Raw genomic sequence first — 17187 nt, 5'->3', positions numbered from 1 at the left:
ATAAATCTAAAAGAATATTATGAGTAGTGTATTAAATTACTCTGGAGGTTCACAATGTTTCATTGTTGTTGTTGAAAGGGGTTCCTGTATCCAAAGGTACTGAGAACCATTAAACTAAATGATCTCTAATATTCCTTCAGGTATTACCATTGTAAAGTTCTATCATCCCGGTCAGAGGGTGGCTGTTGGGGTGGGGTGGGAGGCTAAGAGCTACCATCATATATGGGAAGATTTGAAGGGAAAGGGGTAGTTTCAGTTATTTCTCAGTCATGCCCCCCATTTGGGGTTTTCTTGGCATTGATTTGCCATTTCCTTCTTCAGCTTATTTTGCAAATGAGGAAACTAAGGCAAACAGGGTTAAGTGACTGGCCCAGAGTCATACAGCCAGTAAGTATCTGAAGCCATATTTGAACTCATGAAGATGGTCTTCCTAATTCCAAGCCCAACACTCTATCCACTGTGCCACTTGGCTGCCCCTAAAGGATGTAGAGGGGAACACAATTGTTATCTTCAATATTTGAAGATAGGTGAGAGTTGGCTTGCTTGATCTGTGTTGCCATAGAAGATGGGGAGAAGTTACAGAAGTTTAGCTCAATTTAAGGGAGAAAACATGGGAACCAATAACTTAACTCTTGATATTTGCATTCCAAAAGTTAACTTTCTATGTTTGCCTGGGAGAAGGCAAAGTTCTAAGTCAACTGCCACCTCCTCCTTTCCCCCAACATCATTCTAAATTGGAGTTTGTGAGGATGACGATGACAAAGGACTGAAAAGGGAAGAGTATACATTCTTCTGCCATTGATTCATTTGGGTTATTTGTAAATTGGATTTTCTTGAAGGAGGGTGACCTGCAATGTCGATTCCTCTTTGGAGGAACCCTAAATATTTGAAGGCTTTTCTTTTCCCTCTTTAACTATTAGTGTGTGAAATTCTCTCCCTATTCCCTGAAATGTCATTCTCTGAGAGACACAAACTAGCCCAAGTAGTCAGTGGGATCCTCAGGTGTATGTCCTCCATGCTGGCAAACATATGTCCCAGCTCACATTTACATAGTGATTTACTCATGGAGCAGATAGTATAAATATTACCCCCAATTTATAGATAAGAAAACTGAGGCTCCAAGTAACTAGGTCACCCAGTTAATAAATGTGAAAGTTGGAACTCAAATCCAAGTCTTCCAAATGAAACCCAGTACACTTTTTACTATGGCAAGTGAATATCTTGTCCCATTGTCCCAAGTCGTCTATGGGGAGAACCAGAGGTTCGTCCTTTCAAATGCCCTCCGATATCCTTTTAAAACTGTAGATGCTGGGATCCCAAGTATCCACTCATATCACCTAAGAGCTGTTTATGAGAGCCAAAGCTAAGAGACTGTGTACAATGTACAGATGTCAGAAGAAACATGCTGACTTTGTTTTTCAAGCCAAATTCTAATTTCAGTCGACTGGACAGTCACAAATTCCCTTTTGGGAGGTGAGTTGACCCTCTAGTCATTTTTCATAATGTCCCCCTCAACATTTATGGGGTATCCTTTTTCTCTTCTACAAATCTAGTCTCCTGAGCATGGTGGGTGATGCCTCTTCTCCCTGACCCAGATCTGCTCTACCAGCATTCTAGAATCTATGATGAGGCTACTTACCTTCCAGCCATTATTTCCAGGAAGGAGAGGGAATAATCAAGGTGCCCTATGCTCAGAGTTGTTGTTGTCTTTGTCCTTCATTTTCGAAGAGGACCATGGCATCAGGGAAATGATGACGTGACTTGCAGTTGACTTTGATTTGAGTGAGGGAGGACTGTGCAAGGTCACTGGCCTCCCTCTCTACTCCAGAGCCACCTGGGTCCAGTGGCCAGATATTCATCAGGATGACTGGAGATGACCCAGGATGCAATGGGAGACCTTGCCCTTTTTAGGCTAAGGCCTTTTCAGGTGCTCACTGAGAATGAGGTAAGGGGCCCATTCAGTGAATGTGAGTCAAGGGGGCCTAGGAGTCAGGAAGCCCTGGGTTCAAATTCAGCCTCAGACACTTACAAACTCTGTGACCCTGGGCAAGCCACTTAACCCTGTTTGCCTCAGTTTCCTCATTTGTAAAATGAACTGGAGAAGGAAATAGCAAACCACTCCAGTATTTTGCAAATAAAATACTAAATGGGGTCACAAACAGTTGGACAAAACTGACTAACCACAACAATGCTCAGAGTAATTATGAGACCTTTGGCAAGTATCATTTTAGTTCTCTGCATCTCAGTTTCACCTGTAAATATAAGGAAGATAGGGGCAGCTAGGTGGCACAGTGAAGAGAGCACCCGCCCTGGAGTCAGGAGGACCTGAGTTCAAATTCGGCCTCAGACACTTAACACAAAAACTAGCCTTGTGACCTTGGGCAAGTCACTTAACCCCAACTGCCCTACCTCCCCCATTCCAAAAAAAAAAAAAAAAAAAGGAAGACCAGCATCCTCCCAGTTAGAGATTTTGTAATCTTATCTGGTAAGAAGTGAGAATCTAGGAATCGCTTTACCCTCCCACACTGCCACAACACTCCTCTCCCCAACCATGACCACTTCTATAGAGGAATTCATAGATTCCTTCTCTTCCCTTCTCTTTGCTAATAACCAAATCTAGGCTTACTGAACAAGAGAGACTAACAATGTAGCATAAAGGGTAGGATACTGAAACTGGCATTCAGAAAACCTGGCTTCAGATCCTTCCTCAGATATTCACTAGCTGTGTAACACTGGGCAAGGTACTTAACCTGTCAGTGCCTCCATTTCCTCGTTTGTGAAATGAGAGAAATTAGATTCAATGACTCTCAAGATCCTTTCTAGCTCCAAGCCTTTATGGCAGAATGTGGTTCAAAACTAGGAAGCTTGGGGTGGTCAGATCTCCCTGGAAAATTCATACATTTCACCCAAGGTATCCCATGCTTCTCTGAGTTCCTCATATTCGCCATTTCTTATGATGCAACAATATCCCATTCCCTTGAGATACCATAATTTGCTCAGTCATATCACAATCAATGAATGTCCATTTCATTTCCATGTTGTTTTTTTTTTGTTTATCACAGTGAGAACAGAGCCAGGAAAATGAGAGACACAATGACTCAAGAACAGAAATGAAAAAGAATGCTAAAATGAAGTTAAATGCTATGGAATTACGAGAACCTCTCTTGGCCCCAGAGAAGAGTTGGGAAAATAAGTCTTCCTCATTTTGTAAGATTATAGATGTAGAGCCCTTTGGTCCAACTTCTTCACTTTTCCCGAAAAAGGCAAGTGAATCATTGCCCAGGGTCACACAACTAAGTGTGAAGTGAGATTTGAACCCAGGACTTCCTGACTCAATGTACTGCTGCTCTATCCTTCTGAGTTTTTTTAAAACTAGGTAATGCACTGTCTCTTTCATGCCTGCGCATTTTATGGAGCCTGTTTTTACCCTTTTCTGTTGCACATACCGTAGAAAACCTGATGTTTTTCTATCATATTTTTACTGAGTATTTTGTATCTTTTTTTTCATCAAATGCATACTTAAAAATTTCCACATTGAATCTAATTACACTAAGTCCTCAAACTTTTTTTTAGTTGTTGCTATTTTTTCCATTTTCCTTGTGGGCAATTGAAACAGCTTGATTAATAATAACATACATATGTTTAATTTTTTTAGTGCTGTCTATTTCCTCCCCCTACAGAGGTTGAATAAACCTAACCCAACAAAGTCATACTGTACTGTACAAACCTCTCTCGAGCAAAGAATAACATTTCAATTTGTTGCAAAATCCTCCTATATAACTCACTTCATTTAAAAAAATTCCAGAATTCCAGAATCTTGGTGACCATTGAGTCCAAGCCATACTTCAACAAGACACCTCTTTACAGCTTTGCTACCAGATGGTCATCCAGACTTTGCATGAAGACCTCTGATGAGGCATAACCCACCACTTCCTAAGGCAGCCCATTTTATTTGTGGACTGAGCTAATCTTAATGACTACTGGGTGCTACAGTAGATAGTGTTGGACCTGGAGTTCAGAAGGATGTGAACTCAGATCTGGCCTCAGACATTTCCTAGCTATGTGACCTTGGGCAAGTCACTTAACTGTTTACCTCAGTTTCCTCCTCCATAAAATGAACTGGAGAAAGAAATGTCAAACCATTCCATTATCTTTGCCAAAAAAAGCCCCCAAATCCAAATGGGGTCATGAAGAGTCGGAAATGACTGAAGAAGAATTATGATGACTGCCTTCTTAACATTAAGCCTCAATTTTTCTCTTTGTGACTTCTCCCTATTGCTCCTCATTTTACCTATAAAGTTTAAGTAGAAGTCAATTGACTATGAGACAGTCCTTTAAATACTTAAAGAAATGTGCCCAGAAATGAACACAACAGCTCAGATGTGTACAGATCAAGGCAAAATGAAGTGGAACCATCATCTCCATATGCCTTAAAGTCAGGTCTCTCAATGAAGCCCAGGATCACATTATCATCAATATGGCAATTGTAATTCCTACCAAGTGCCTAGCCAGACCCTAGTTGGTGGCTAGAATTACATATCAGAAGCTTGCTTTCTTTCATGGACAAACAATAAATTCCCTTATTATGAATATGGACCTCAAAATAATCTGGAGAACTCCACCAACAAGCCATGCTGAAACCGGGTCATTGTCAAAGATGGAACTGTTGACTACAACGACTCAGCATAACGTGATCCATAAAAACTGAAGAACCATGGTGTTAATAGATGTCACCTTTGTAAATATCCATGATCTCCGAGCTACATGTGACAAGAGCTTTCTTTTTTTTTTTAAATTTCTTTGGCCTTTATTAATTGTTTGCTTTTAGTTTACAAGATTCAATTCCACAGTCCCTTAAGTTTCAAATTTTCTCCCCTCCCCGCCATGACGGCATACAATCAAGTATAGGACCTGCAAATGCTTTCACATTAGACATTATTCAGGTGGTAAAGAAGGATTGTAACCAATGGAATGAGAATCCCAGTCCACAACTCCCTAAACTATTTCTCCTCTCCCTAGTAACCTTCCCATGCTTCCAACATGCTGCTGCCGCTACATTCTTCTCTATTAGTGAGTTCCTCTCCAAATCCTCCATCTAAAGAAGTGTTCACACCAGCCAGGCTCACTACAGACCTTCACTTCCCCAGAACTTCCCTCCCTTGCTCCTCAGTTCTTTTTTAGGTATTGTCTTCCCCAATTAGAATATAAGCTCTTTGAGGGCAGGGACTTCCCCCCCCCCCCCATATTTGGATTCCCAGAATTTAGCACAGTGACTGACACATAGGGCTTAATAAAGAGTTTTTCCATTTATGGTGAGTTGGGAGGAATGTCAGGCTCCATTTGGTACAACAGTTGTCAAAGTGTGGATGAGGACCACTGGGAATCCCCAAGAACTTTTCTGGGGGGGGGGTCCATGGAATCAAAACTAATTTCATAATAATATAAAGATGTTTTAATTTCTAATATGGTCAATATTGATGAGATATAATCCATATTAACAAAAGTTCCTTGGGGGGGTCAATAATTTTAAGAGTTTTATAGGGTTCTGAGAGCAATGCATTTGAGAACTGCTGATCTAGTACAAACAACCTTCTCATTTTTCAAATGAGGAAACTGAGGCCCATAAGGGTTAGGTGACTTGTCTAAGACTGCAGGTAACAAGGGGCAGAGTCAAGAGCTTATCTCAATTCCTGTGACTCTACCTTCAGCACGTGTTGAAAGCAAAGCCACAAGAGGCAGTTTGGCTTATTGGATAGAGTCTTGGACTTCACATATTATCTACGTGACCCTAAGTAAGTTGTCTGGGGCTCAATTTTCACCTGTAAAATAGGAAAAATGGTACTCCACGGGGTTGTTGTGAGGAGCTAATAAAATAGTGTATTAAAAACAAATTATGTCTTTTTGGAGGGGAAAAGGCAGGGAAATTGGGGTTAAGTGACTTGCCCAAGGTCACACAGCTAAGTAAGTGTGTCAAGTATCTGAGGTTGGATTTGAACTCAGGTCCTCCTGAGTCCAGGGCCAATGCTCTATTCACTGTGCCACCTAGCTATCCCAAAATAGTGTATTTTAAATATCTTTTTAAAAAACCATCTCAGGTGTATCAGCTAGTAGTAGAAAGAGTATTATTATATCACTATTATTATTAATGTTATGCTACTCACCTCCAGACAGAGATAATGTACACAGAATACAAACTGAGGCTTTTTTTCCCGACATGGCTAAAGCAGGAATTTGCCTTGCTTGACTATGCAGGTTTGTATAGTTTTGTTTTCTTTCTTTCTCAATAAGGAGGAGGGGGAGTTGGGAGGAAAAAAATCAAAGATGAAAATCAAATTGAATTTAAAAAATTATAATTGATACCAACCACGTATTTAAATGGAACGAGCTCAGTGCTGGGAATCTGTGGAGATGGGTTCTAGGCTGGTGTTGCTCCCATTTTTTATGTGACTTTTTGCCAATCAAAGCTTCTCTAGTATTACACCATCAAACACACATATGCTGCCATCAATGCCCTCACTCCCTCTACAGGTAAGATTAAGAAAATTTTCCTTAGGGATGTTCTGAGGAGGGAATGGAAATCTGTATGAGGCATAGGCTCCCAGAATCAAAGAAGGTGAAGTTGGAAGAGTCTTTTGAATCATCTGGTTCAACTGCTTTCATTTTACAGAGAGGGAAACTGAGGTCCAGAAAACATATGTGATATTATAATAATAATGATAACAGTAATAAACATTTATATAGTGCTTTAAAGTTTACAGAGCACTTTGCAAATATTATCTCACTTTATCCTCACAATATCCCTGAGACGCAGATGCTATTTTTATCTTCATTTTATAGGTGAGGAAACGGAGGCAGAAGGCAGTTAAGTGATTTACCCAGGGTCATTCAGCTAGTGAGTACCTGCATCTAAGGCCAAGTTACATACAATTAGTACAGATAATACTGGAACCAGAATCTAAGTGTTATGTGTATCTTGGTGAATGAAAAAGGAATATTGAGTTGCATAGTAACATCTCTTGTGTTCCTTCCCTTTTCTAATTTCTTATTTTGCCATAAAATAAAGTCCTTGGCACTGCATGCTGCTGTTTAGCCTTGACAAATTCACAGGGTTTCCTGCCTATGTCTCACCCATTGTCTTTGGGTGCAGATTTTCCTCAAGTTTTGGTCTTTAGACCTTTTTATAGATCACAACTCATCTTACCAGATAACTAATTTCCAAAGTCTTTTCTCTTATCTCCTACAATAAACTGGTATCATGTTGACTGATTTCCTGTCTAAGGAAACTTTTTCATATCTTTGGAATACTTCAAAACCATTGTAAGATTTTACTAGGTCATCCCATTGAGTTGGACCTGTGAAATTTTCCCAAATATTTCTTTCTTGGCTTATTTTCAACATAGCAACTATTTAAAAAAAAACAAGATCTTCTTTATTTCTGGAATGTCCACACCCCTTTAAATATTTGGTTATCATGACTTTTCCACTTATTCTCCTGGGGTGACTTTGCTTCTCCAGGAAGCGGATGGGAGCTCAACAAAGGATAATTACATTTGTAAGTGATATTAATGAGTAATGAATTTCTAAGTCCCAGAGCCTCTAGTGTCTCTATGGACAGTCAAGTCAACCAGCATTTATGAAACCCCTACTATGTGCCAAACCCTGTACTAAGAAAAATAAAAAAAAAAAGGACCTGCTGTCAAGAACTCACAATTTACTGGGGAGAGACAACATGTTGACAACTATGTATAAACAAGAAATATACAAAATAAATTGGAGATGATCTCAGAGGGAATGCATTGAGGATGATGGGAAAGGCTTCTTGGAGAAGGTGGGATTTTATTTTGAGACTTGAAGGAAGGCAGGGAAGCCAGGAGTGTGAGAATGAAGAGGGAGAGAACAGCAGGTGTAGGGCACGGCTTGGGGATGTTACAGAAAGTTATGTGGACACTAGAGTTTTAAGCCACAATATGGGAACACTTAAGATGTTCAAGCGAAATGGGAGAGACAGTTTGGCTTAACGGACAGAGTACTGTGTGCCATGAGGTCAGGAAAATGTGAGTTTAAATCCTTCCTCAGAAGCAGCAGGGATACATTGTTATTCAGTTGTTTTTCAGTCATATTCAATTCTCCTGACCTCATTTGGGGTTTACTGGAGGGGTTTGCCATTTCCCTTTCCAGCTCATTTTACAGATGAGGAAACTGAGGCAGACAAAGTTATTTGGGATTTTCTTGGCAAAGATACTGGAGTAATTTGCCATTTCCTTCTCCAGCTCATTTTATAAATGACGAAACAGAGGCAAACAGGGTTCAGTGACTTACCCAGGGTCACCCAGCTAGTAAGTGTCTGGAGAAGCCAGATTTGAACTCAGGAAAATGAGTCTTTCTGGCCTAGCTGCCCTCCAGGGGTTGTGTGTGAGCAATCACAGATTCCCAGTGCTCTAGGAAATTCTCTAAGACTCTGAGTGGCAACTGAGGTTCTATCTGCTTTTGAATAGGGAGTTTCCATACAAGGAGTTCCTTAAACTGATGAAGACACAGGTCAGTTAAAAAACAAAGAAGAAAAAAAGCAAAATACATGAAAGGAAGATCTTGATCTGGCTGGAGAAGAGAAAGGTATAAAGGTACTTATTTAAGCTGTTCCACTTATAACCAGATGGTAGCGGGACAAGTTAAAGACCATGTAGAAGCAGAGAGGCTTTGCACAAGGTGGGCCTTTGATAAAAGTTTGTTGAATCAAATTTGCTAAATAAACAAACTTTGTAGGTCATGACCAGTGTTTCTTTCAGCTGATATCTGAAAATATTTAATTCCACGTTAATTCCAGACCTGTGTGTGCCTTTAGAGAAAGCATCATCTCATCCTTTAAGCGGATAGTGGGGGGAGCTAGCTAAGTAGCACCAGCCCTAGAGTCAGGACGACCTGACTTCCAAAATCTGGTCTCAGATAATTACATGTTGTGTGAATCTGGATAAGTCACTTAACTCCAACTGTCTCAAAAAAAAATAAAGGGAATGTTAAAAAGGTGGTATTGACAATAATAACTTGTATTTATATAATACTTTCAGGTTTTACAAAAAACTTTTCCCATAACAATGCTGTGTGGTGACTCAAAAGGTATGCGTCTAATTCCACCTTTTATATCTCTGAACCTTGGTAGCCACATCAGTAAAATGAAAAGGACTCTTTTTAACTCTTTAAATTTACCTGCATCGAAGGGTTTTTCAAATTATTGATAGAAAGTAAAACATTATGTCAATGGCAGTTATTGACTTTACAAAGCAGAGCTCCTATCAGATATTGCCATGATTGGCTTTTGGGGATGGATGGCATTCTGTATAAACTCCCTTTTGAATGGATTTGAGGTCCCATTTTCTGTGAACCCTACTCTCCACTTCAATAGATACCACAGTTGGTCACTGCCCATTCTTCTTTCCTCTCCCAAATTTCAAGGAACCAGAGAATAGGAGATAGGATCTTAACATAGGGCCCATGACCTTGTTTTTTGTTTGTTGTTGTTTTTAATGGATAATTATATTTCAATATAACTAATTTCCTTTGTAATTCTGTGTATTTGATTTTATACATCAGAAATATTATCCTGATAAGGGGCCCATAGGCTTGGCCAGACTGACAAAGGGTTCTAGGGCACACACACAAAGTTAAGAACCTCTGGTCTAAAGGTGCTCTCAGAAAAACCTGGAAGGACTTACATGAACGGAAGCAAAGTGAAATGTGCAGAAGCAGGAGAACATTATACACAGTGACAGCAATGTTGTATGAAGATCTGCTATGAATGACTTAGCTATTCTCTGCAATAAAATGATCCAAGACAATTCCAAAGAACTTTTGATGAAAGGTGCTGTTTACCTCCAGAGAAAAGAACTGGTAGAGCCTGAGCCTGAATGCAGATTGAAGATACTTTTTCCTTACTTTATTTTTCTTGAGGGTTTTTTTGTCTTTCTTTTGCAGTGTGACTTACATGACTTGCATGACTACATGTATATCTATGTATATTCTATACATAATGTATAATATATGTCAAATTGCTTAACTTCTCAGTGAGGGGGAGAGGGGAAAGAGGGAGAGAATTGGGGACTCAAAATTTGAAAAAATAATATAAAAATTATTTTTACATGTAATCAGGAAAAAAATTAATATTAAATTAAATTTAAAAAAAAAGAACCCCTGCTCTAGACTGATATCTGAATACCCTCTGGGAGTAGTCCAGCTGCTACCCAGAACTTTGATGCTTAGGAATAATTCTTCTTCAACTGAGGAAGACTAACTTCCCTTATTGTTAAAATTATGTAACATTTGATAAAAAAAAACCAAGCTAGGTACAGCTATTTTGAATTGTGGTTCCTCAGTGAAACCTGAAGGAGAAGGCCACTCCTGCTTTCACCACCTCCCAAAGCCATCCTGTAGAGTTGGGGAGCTTATTCAGAGCAAGAGACCTAAGACAAAAAATGCAGAGAATTTCCCTCCTGGGTGGGCCGGAAGACCTTGTAAATATACTATTCCTGGATGAGAAGTCAAGTAATTGTTTTCAGACACCCTTCCCTGTAGAGATTGTGTGTTGGAATGAAAATAAGAAAATGATGTGGGCCCATCATAACCTAGGAACCCAGATAAAACTAAAATGGAATTGGCAGGGCAGGGAGGTATGGTGGTGTGCGGCTGAAACTGATCCATTCAGCCACCTGGCACAATGGGTCCTCTTGGGCTTTGCTTCATGTTCTTAATTACCATAAAGAGCATTAGCATGTTCTTTAATGGATAGGATGTTAGACTTGGGAGTCGATCCTGAGTTCCAATCCTGACTTAGGCACTTGCAAGCTGCATGACCCTGGGCAAATCATTTACCATGTCTTAGTCTCATAGTTTTCACATCTGTAAAATGGGGATAGTAACAACATCTACTTCACAGGGTTGTTATGAAAACCAAATGAGATAATATATGTAAAACGCTTTGCAAACCTTAAAGCACTGTATAAATGCTAGCTATTATTATGATCGACTAACATCATTAACTATTAAATACTTAATTTAATAGCAATAGTAATGATGATGATGACCAGAAGAATTAGGAGGAAGAGGAAAAGGAGGAGAAAGAGGAGAAGGAGGAGGAGGAAAGTCAGATATAGTCATTCAGAGAAAAAGAGAGTTTCATCCACCTTCATTCTCCGTGGCTTCCTATCACCTTCAGGAACTCATTAATTGTTATGGGCTGTTAGGCAGGCCCAAATTTCAAGGCATCACCTTCCTAGAACATTCAATCCCTTGGCATTTTGAAGGCTTCCTCTAGTTCTTCATTGAAAGTTTTCTATGGTTCAGTGGGAAGTGCACTGGAATTAGGATAGGGTTCTAATTCCCACCCCTACAACCTGTGTGACTAACCTCTCTGGGTCTTAGCTTCCTTAAATGTAAAATAAATCTAGGATCCTAGGAAACCTACCTTCATCCTATAACAGAAAGAAATTAACTTAACTCCACTGTTATATCAGTTAGCTTCTTCATATAATCAACATTCTTTCCTGAATTAGAATTATAGGATATGCCTCACCTTCTACACCTGCTAATCACATAAGCTCATCCCTCAAGTTCCCTTATAAATAATTATTTCCCCTAAAGAAAATGGCTTCCTATACCATAGTATCTCCCCTAAAGTCATCCTTTCATGATCCAACTTGGTATGGAAGTGAATCTGGGTTATAATTAATAACAATAATAATAAAGTTTCTGTAGTTCAGTCATTTCAGTTATGTCTGACTCTTTGTGACCCCATTTGAGGAAAGACACTGGCGTGGTTTGCCATTTCCTTCTTCAGCTTATTTCACAGATGAGGAAACTGAGGCAAATAGGGTGATGTGACTTGCCCAGGGTCACAGACCTAGAAAGTGTCTGAGGTCAGATTTGAACTCAGGAAGATGAGTCTCCTGAGTCTGGGTATGGCACTCTATCTATTGACCACCTAGCTGCCTCAATAATAATAGATATTGATATTTTATGTTTCCCTGTACAACCATGGGCAAGTCATTAATAATTTCAGTGCCTCAGGTAACTCCTTAAGTCTTTTAGATACAGAAAAGATGCCAGCCTACATTGGTGGAGTTTGTCTGAGGAGCTCCCAAGACTAATGAAAGGTCTTGTCCTTGTCCCCCATCTTTGGTTTCTATATCCCCTTCATTGCCGAAGCTATCCTTCCCCTTCCCTTACCTAGTTCAACATCTGTTGCAACAAACAAAAAAGAAAAGGGAAAAAGCAATTCAGCAAAGCTAACCAACCCATCTATTCTGTGTTGCACATCATATATAGCATTCCACAGTCATAGTCCTGTACCCCTGAAAAGAAGGAAATGAGACTGATATTTTCCCTTTCCCCTGTATAACCCAGCACCCCCTCCCCACCCCCCGGGGTCTTAAAGGCTATGCCAACAGAGTACGAGCTCTTAGGCAGGTCCCATCAAGCTGAAAAGGCTTCAGATATGGACCAGACGGGTAAGGTGCTAACATCTGAGGACCAGCCTAGCCCAGTTCTAAAAGGATGAGCACCAGATGATGAATTCTTGAGAGCACAGCAAATCCTTGAAGCCTGCCTACCAAAATGGAAGGACTGTGATCTACACTGGGGCCTCCCTTCATACTCACACACCAGTGAAATTAATGATCCTTTGATGCACAGAACTATACCACAGTAATGCCTAGAGTATGGGCTAGGTGTGCTAGTGCACTCTGGGGAAGAATTTTCATTGGCCCTTTCCTGAAGGTACATAAGCCTCAAGATAGCAGTGAGAACTCCCCATTCCAGTCCATCCTCCATTCAGTTACCAAAGAGGTCTTCCTACAGTGCAGATATGACCACATCACCCCCTTACTCAGTAAACTCCAATGGCTCCCTATCACCTTCAGGATCAAACTATAATCTTCTGTTTGGCATTCAAAGTGCTTCCTTGTGTAATGGCAGCCACACTGGCATACCCAGGATGGCTGCTAGCACAGGTTCTTAGATTTGCTTTACTAGAAAAGATAGTTGTTTGAGGGGCCAACAATCTTTTTTAATTACATTCACTAGTTCAGGGGAAAAGTCAGCACCCTGAACTTCAGAGAAAATACAAATAGAGAAATCAAGACCAACAGACAGGGCTCTGACTGCCTGAATCAACCACACACTTTTCATACATCTCTGGATGGAGAGAGCCTTTACCTTTGAGCAGTTGGGGAGTTCTAAACAGAAGATGACTCAGAATCTGGACTAGGGAATCACAAGATCCTTCTTATAAGTGAGCCCCCAAAGCAAAATACCAACTCAGAGTATAAATACACTTCTCTGAGTCAGAAGGTGTCACAACCCTCATGACTCAGTGCCTAATTAGAAATTAGTTGAAGGTGTGAAAGCCTTCCCACAAGCAAGCCTGCCCTAAGCAGCTTCCCTTAATGGGGTCTACCTGAGGCCTATTAATGGGCAGAGAAGATTTTAGATCCCATTAGCATTGTACCTTGCTCTCCACTTTTCCAGTCTTCTTTCATCTTATACCCCATTCCATATACTCCATCTGGTAGCAATGGCCTCCTTGCTGTTCCTTGGACAAGACATTCTATCTCCCATTTTCTGACTATTGTGACTGGCTGTCCCGCATGCCCGGAATGCTCTCCCTATTCATCTCCACCTCCTGACTTCCTTCAAGTTCCAACTAAAATCTCAACTTCTGCAAGAAGCCTTTCCCAATCCCTCTTAATTTTAATGCCCTTTCTCTGTGATTACCTCCAATTTTATAGATAGTTGTTTGCATGTTGTCTCTCTCATTAGACATTGGTTCCTTGAGAGCAGGCACTGTCTTTTGCCTTTTTTATATCCCCAGAGCTTAGCACAGTGCCTGGCACACAGCAGATAATCAATACTTTTTTTTTTGAGGGGGGAAGGCAAGGCAAGTGTGGTTAAGTGACTTGTCCAAGGTCACACAGTAAGCATCAAGTGTCTGAGGCTAGATACGAACAATCAATACTTATTAACTGACTGAGAACCAGGGATGGAATCTTGCATATTTAAATACCACTCACTATAAATCTCCAGGCCTCAGTTCTATTACCCATAAAACAAGGTGCTTGGGCTAGATAATCTCTCAGGGCTAGATCTCTCAGTGCTAATATCTTGAATCTCTACAGAGTTCTATGGTCTTGTCCTAGGAGGGAAACACACCACACACTGTTTGCTTTGGAGGAATCTAAGATCTTGGTCATAGCTGAGGACTGGTTTGTTCTGTGATTAAATGCTCTGATGTTATATGAGATCTGAGGTCATTGGATAATAGACCCAAGGCTATAGGGGATCTTAAAGTTTATATAATCATATGATCATAGATCTGGATCCTCAAGGGACATCAAAAGTCATCTGATCCAACCTTCTCATCTTACAGATAAGAAACTGGGGCCCAGAGTGGTCAAGTCACTTGCCAAGAGCAAATGAGTAATAAGGGGAAAAGGTTAGGGCCAAACCCAAACCCATTTTTAAATTTCCTACATCCATTTCTACTTTACTGCATCACCATTTTTCTTCTAACGTGCCTGATCTGAGTCCCCATCTGCTTTTCTGGTGACTATTCTTAACCTGTATAGAAGGCCCTTTAGCCCAGGAAAGAATAGGATTTGACATTTGGAAGGAACCTTAGAGATTTTTTTTTCTTTTATAAGTGTTTTATTGATGCTCTTTTTTTCTGCATTATGGTCTCTTTCCAATGCTTTTTCTCCTACCCATTTAGACCCCTTCTTTACAAGACATAAGTATGATAAAGCCAAATAAATCAACACACTGACAATACTTTCAAGTGTATGCTTCCTTCTAGACCCCGTAGTCCCCCACCCTCTACTGAGGAATCCCTCAGTAGCAGAACTCTGAAGACATGATGGGGCATCAACACCATCATTTTACAAATTAGCAAAGGAAAGGGAAAAATAACTTGTCTGAGGCCATTTAACTAGTTAGCTAGAGAATCAGGAATGAAACCAGGCTCTGGACTCACATGACTGCACACTCCATACAGTTCTGAACTTTGTCCTGAGTTAATGTCGTCCAGCTCTGGGGATTCCACTTAATCTCTTTTATGGGCCCCTAGGCTTCATCTTGAGCTTGACGGGCAACAAACACTTTTATCAATAATCAGGGAGAAATGGGGTAGGTGTGAGTGGACAGCAGAAAACTCAGAAACAAGGAACAAACCACTAGCCTCATCTTATTAGCCAATAGTTTCATTGTCTTCCCCACTAAATCCATTCTCAGTAAATCAAGACAGACTGATTTAGACTCTGCTGTTGTTCAGTTGTTCCAATCATATCCAACCCTTTGTGACCCCATGTGGGATTTTCCTGGCAAAAATACTGGACTGGTCTGCCATTTCCTTCTCGAGCTCATTTTATAGATGAGGAAACTGAAGCTAAGTTATTTGCCCAGGGTCAAAGCTAGGAAGTGTCTGAGGCCGAGGCCAGGTTTGAGCGCAGTTCTTCCTGACTTTGAGACCAACTCTATCCCCTGCATTAGGAGTTCTTGACCTTTTTTGTGTAACCGGCTCTTTTGGAAGTTTAGTAAAGCCTATGGATGCCACAGAATAATGATTTTAAATGCACAAAACAAAATACATAGGATTACAGAGGAAACCAGGTATAATGTAGTTATCAATTTTTTCTTTTTTTTATTCATTTTGAACTTAAATGCATAAAGACAAAAAAAGAACACTTCCATGTACACAGCACAACATAAAAAGAGGATTCACTATAAAACCATGAGTTGTTTACTTTTTTGAAATACACATTGTTTTCAAAACCTCTCTGCTTTCTATACTTGCTTCTAAATTTTCTTTTATTCTCTGCTATGAACTTTTGACATTTTTTTCCTCCCTCCCCACCCTGCCTTAGAGAAGACTACAATTAAATCAAAATATTTTTAAAAATAAGGTTCAGAACACACCTGCTCTCAACTATAATGCCATTTACCCTTTTCATTACAAGATAAATCTAGGGCCCGAAAGAATAAAAAAGTCATAGCTTTTCTCAGCAATGCAATGATGTAATACAGTTCCAAGAGAATCATGATGGAAAATGGTATCCATTTCCAGAGAAAGAACTATGGAGTCTGAATGCAGATTGAAGTATACTATTTTCTCTCTTTTTTTGTTTTGTTTTTTTCTTTCACATGGTTTCTCTTTTTTGTTCTGATTCTTCTTTCACAACATGACTAACGTGGAAATATGTTTAATATGACTACACATGTATAGCCTGTCATATTGCTTGCCATCTGGGGGAGGAGAGAGGAAAGGGAGGGAGAAAAAAAATTTGGAACTCAAAATCTTATAAAAGTGAATGTTGAAAACTATCTTTACATGTAATTGGAAAAACTAAAATTCTATCAAGTGGGAAAAAGCTCACAAAGAAGCTAGAGTTGTTATTCAGTCCTTTTGGCTTGCCTATGCATTTTCTGTATCTGAAGTAAATCTTTAAAAAAAAATCAGTTTCTCTTTAAGAAAGAAAGAGAATTCTCCCTGCTCTTGTGGGAGCAGAGTTTGCTTCTGCAGGAGCTGGGCATCACACATCTTCTGGGATCGATCAGGGATTTTGAGAGGAAAAGTGACTTACCCACAGAAACAGAGGAATACTGGTATGGTTCTGAGAGGAAGTGTGGGAGGGTGAGAAAGAAAGCTCCAGTGGCCAGCAGGAGGCCTCCAAGGCCAATGATGCGGGGCCGGTGGACACGGCTGCCAAAGTAACTGACGAAGATGATGAGGGTGGCATTGCTGATCTGTGGATGAGAGTAGAGAGCATCATATGAGATCGGAGCCACCCAAAAGGAAAGATCTCCTTATGTGTACCCAAAGGAAGTCTTACTTCTGAGGTCGATCAATCAATACATCCACAGGTATTTATTGGTACTTAGTAGGTGCTAAGCACTGTGGGTTACAAAGAAATACAAAAACAGTTCCTGCTTTCAAGTAGCTTACATTCTAATAGGGGACACAACATTTCTAGAAATAGATACATAACACTAGCTAATATTTATATAGTTTTTGGTCAGCTAGGTGGAATGATGGATAGAGTGCTGGGTCTAAAAGCCTCATCTTTCTGATTTTAAATTTGGCCTTCAGACACAAGCTGTGTGACCTTGGGCAAGTCATTTAACCCTGTTTGCCTCAGTTTCCTCATC

The 17187-nt window shown here is 40.1% G+C and overlaps 1 protein-coding gene across 1 annotated transcript in view; it reads right to left on the bottom strand.

Moving 5' to 3' along the window:
• SLCO2A1 (solute carrier organic anion transporter family member 2A1) overlaps positions 1-17187 on the bottom strand; it is a 151919-nt gene that overhangs the window by 67853 nt on the left and 66879 nt on the right. Inside the window, 1 exon segment of the mRNA XM_069108716.1 lies at positions 16623-16785. Within this exon segment, the coding sequence (XP_068964817.1) occupies positions 16623-16785 (163 nt within the window).

Source organism: Petaurus breviceps, unplaced genomic scaffold (genome assembly GCF_028583685.1).
Source record: "Petaurus breviceps papuanus isolate PSGF00001 unplaced genomic scaffold, PetGlider_PUasm1.0 90424, whole genome shotgun sequence".
NCBI classification, from domain to species: Eukaryota; Metazoa; Chordata; class Mammalia; order Diprotodontia; family Petauridae; genus Petaurus; species Petaurus breviceps.
This window is presented reverse-complemented; position numbering and strand designations above follow the sequence as displayed.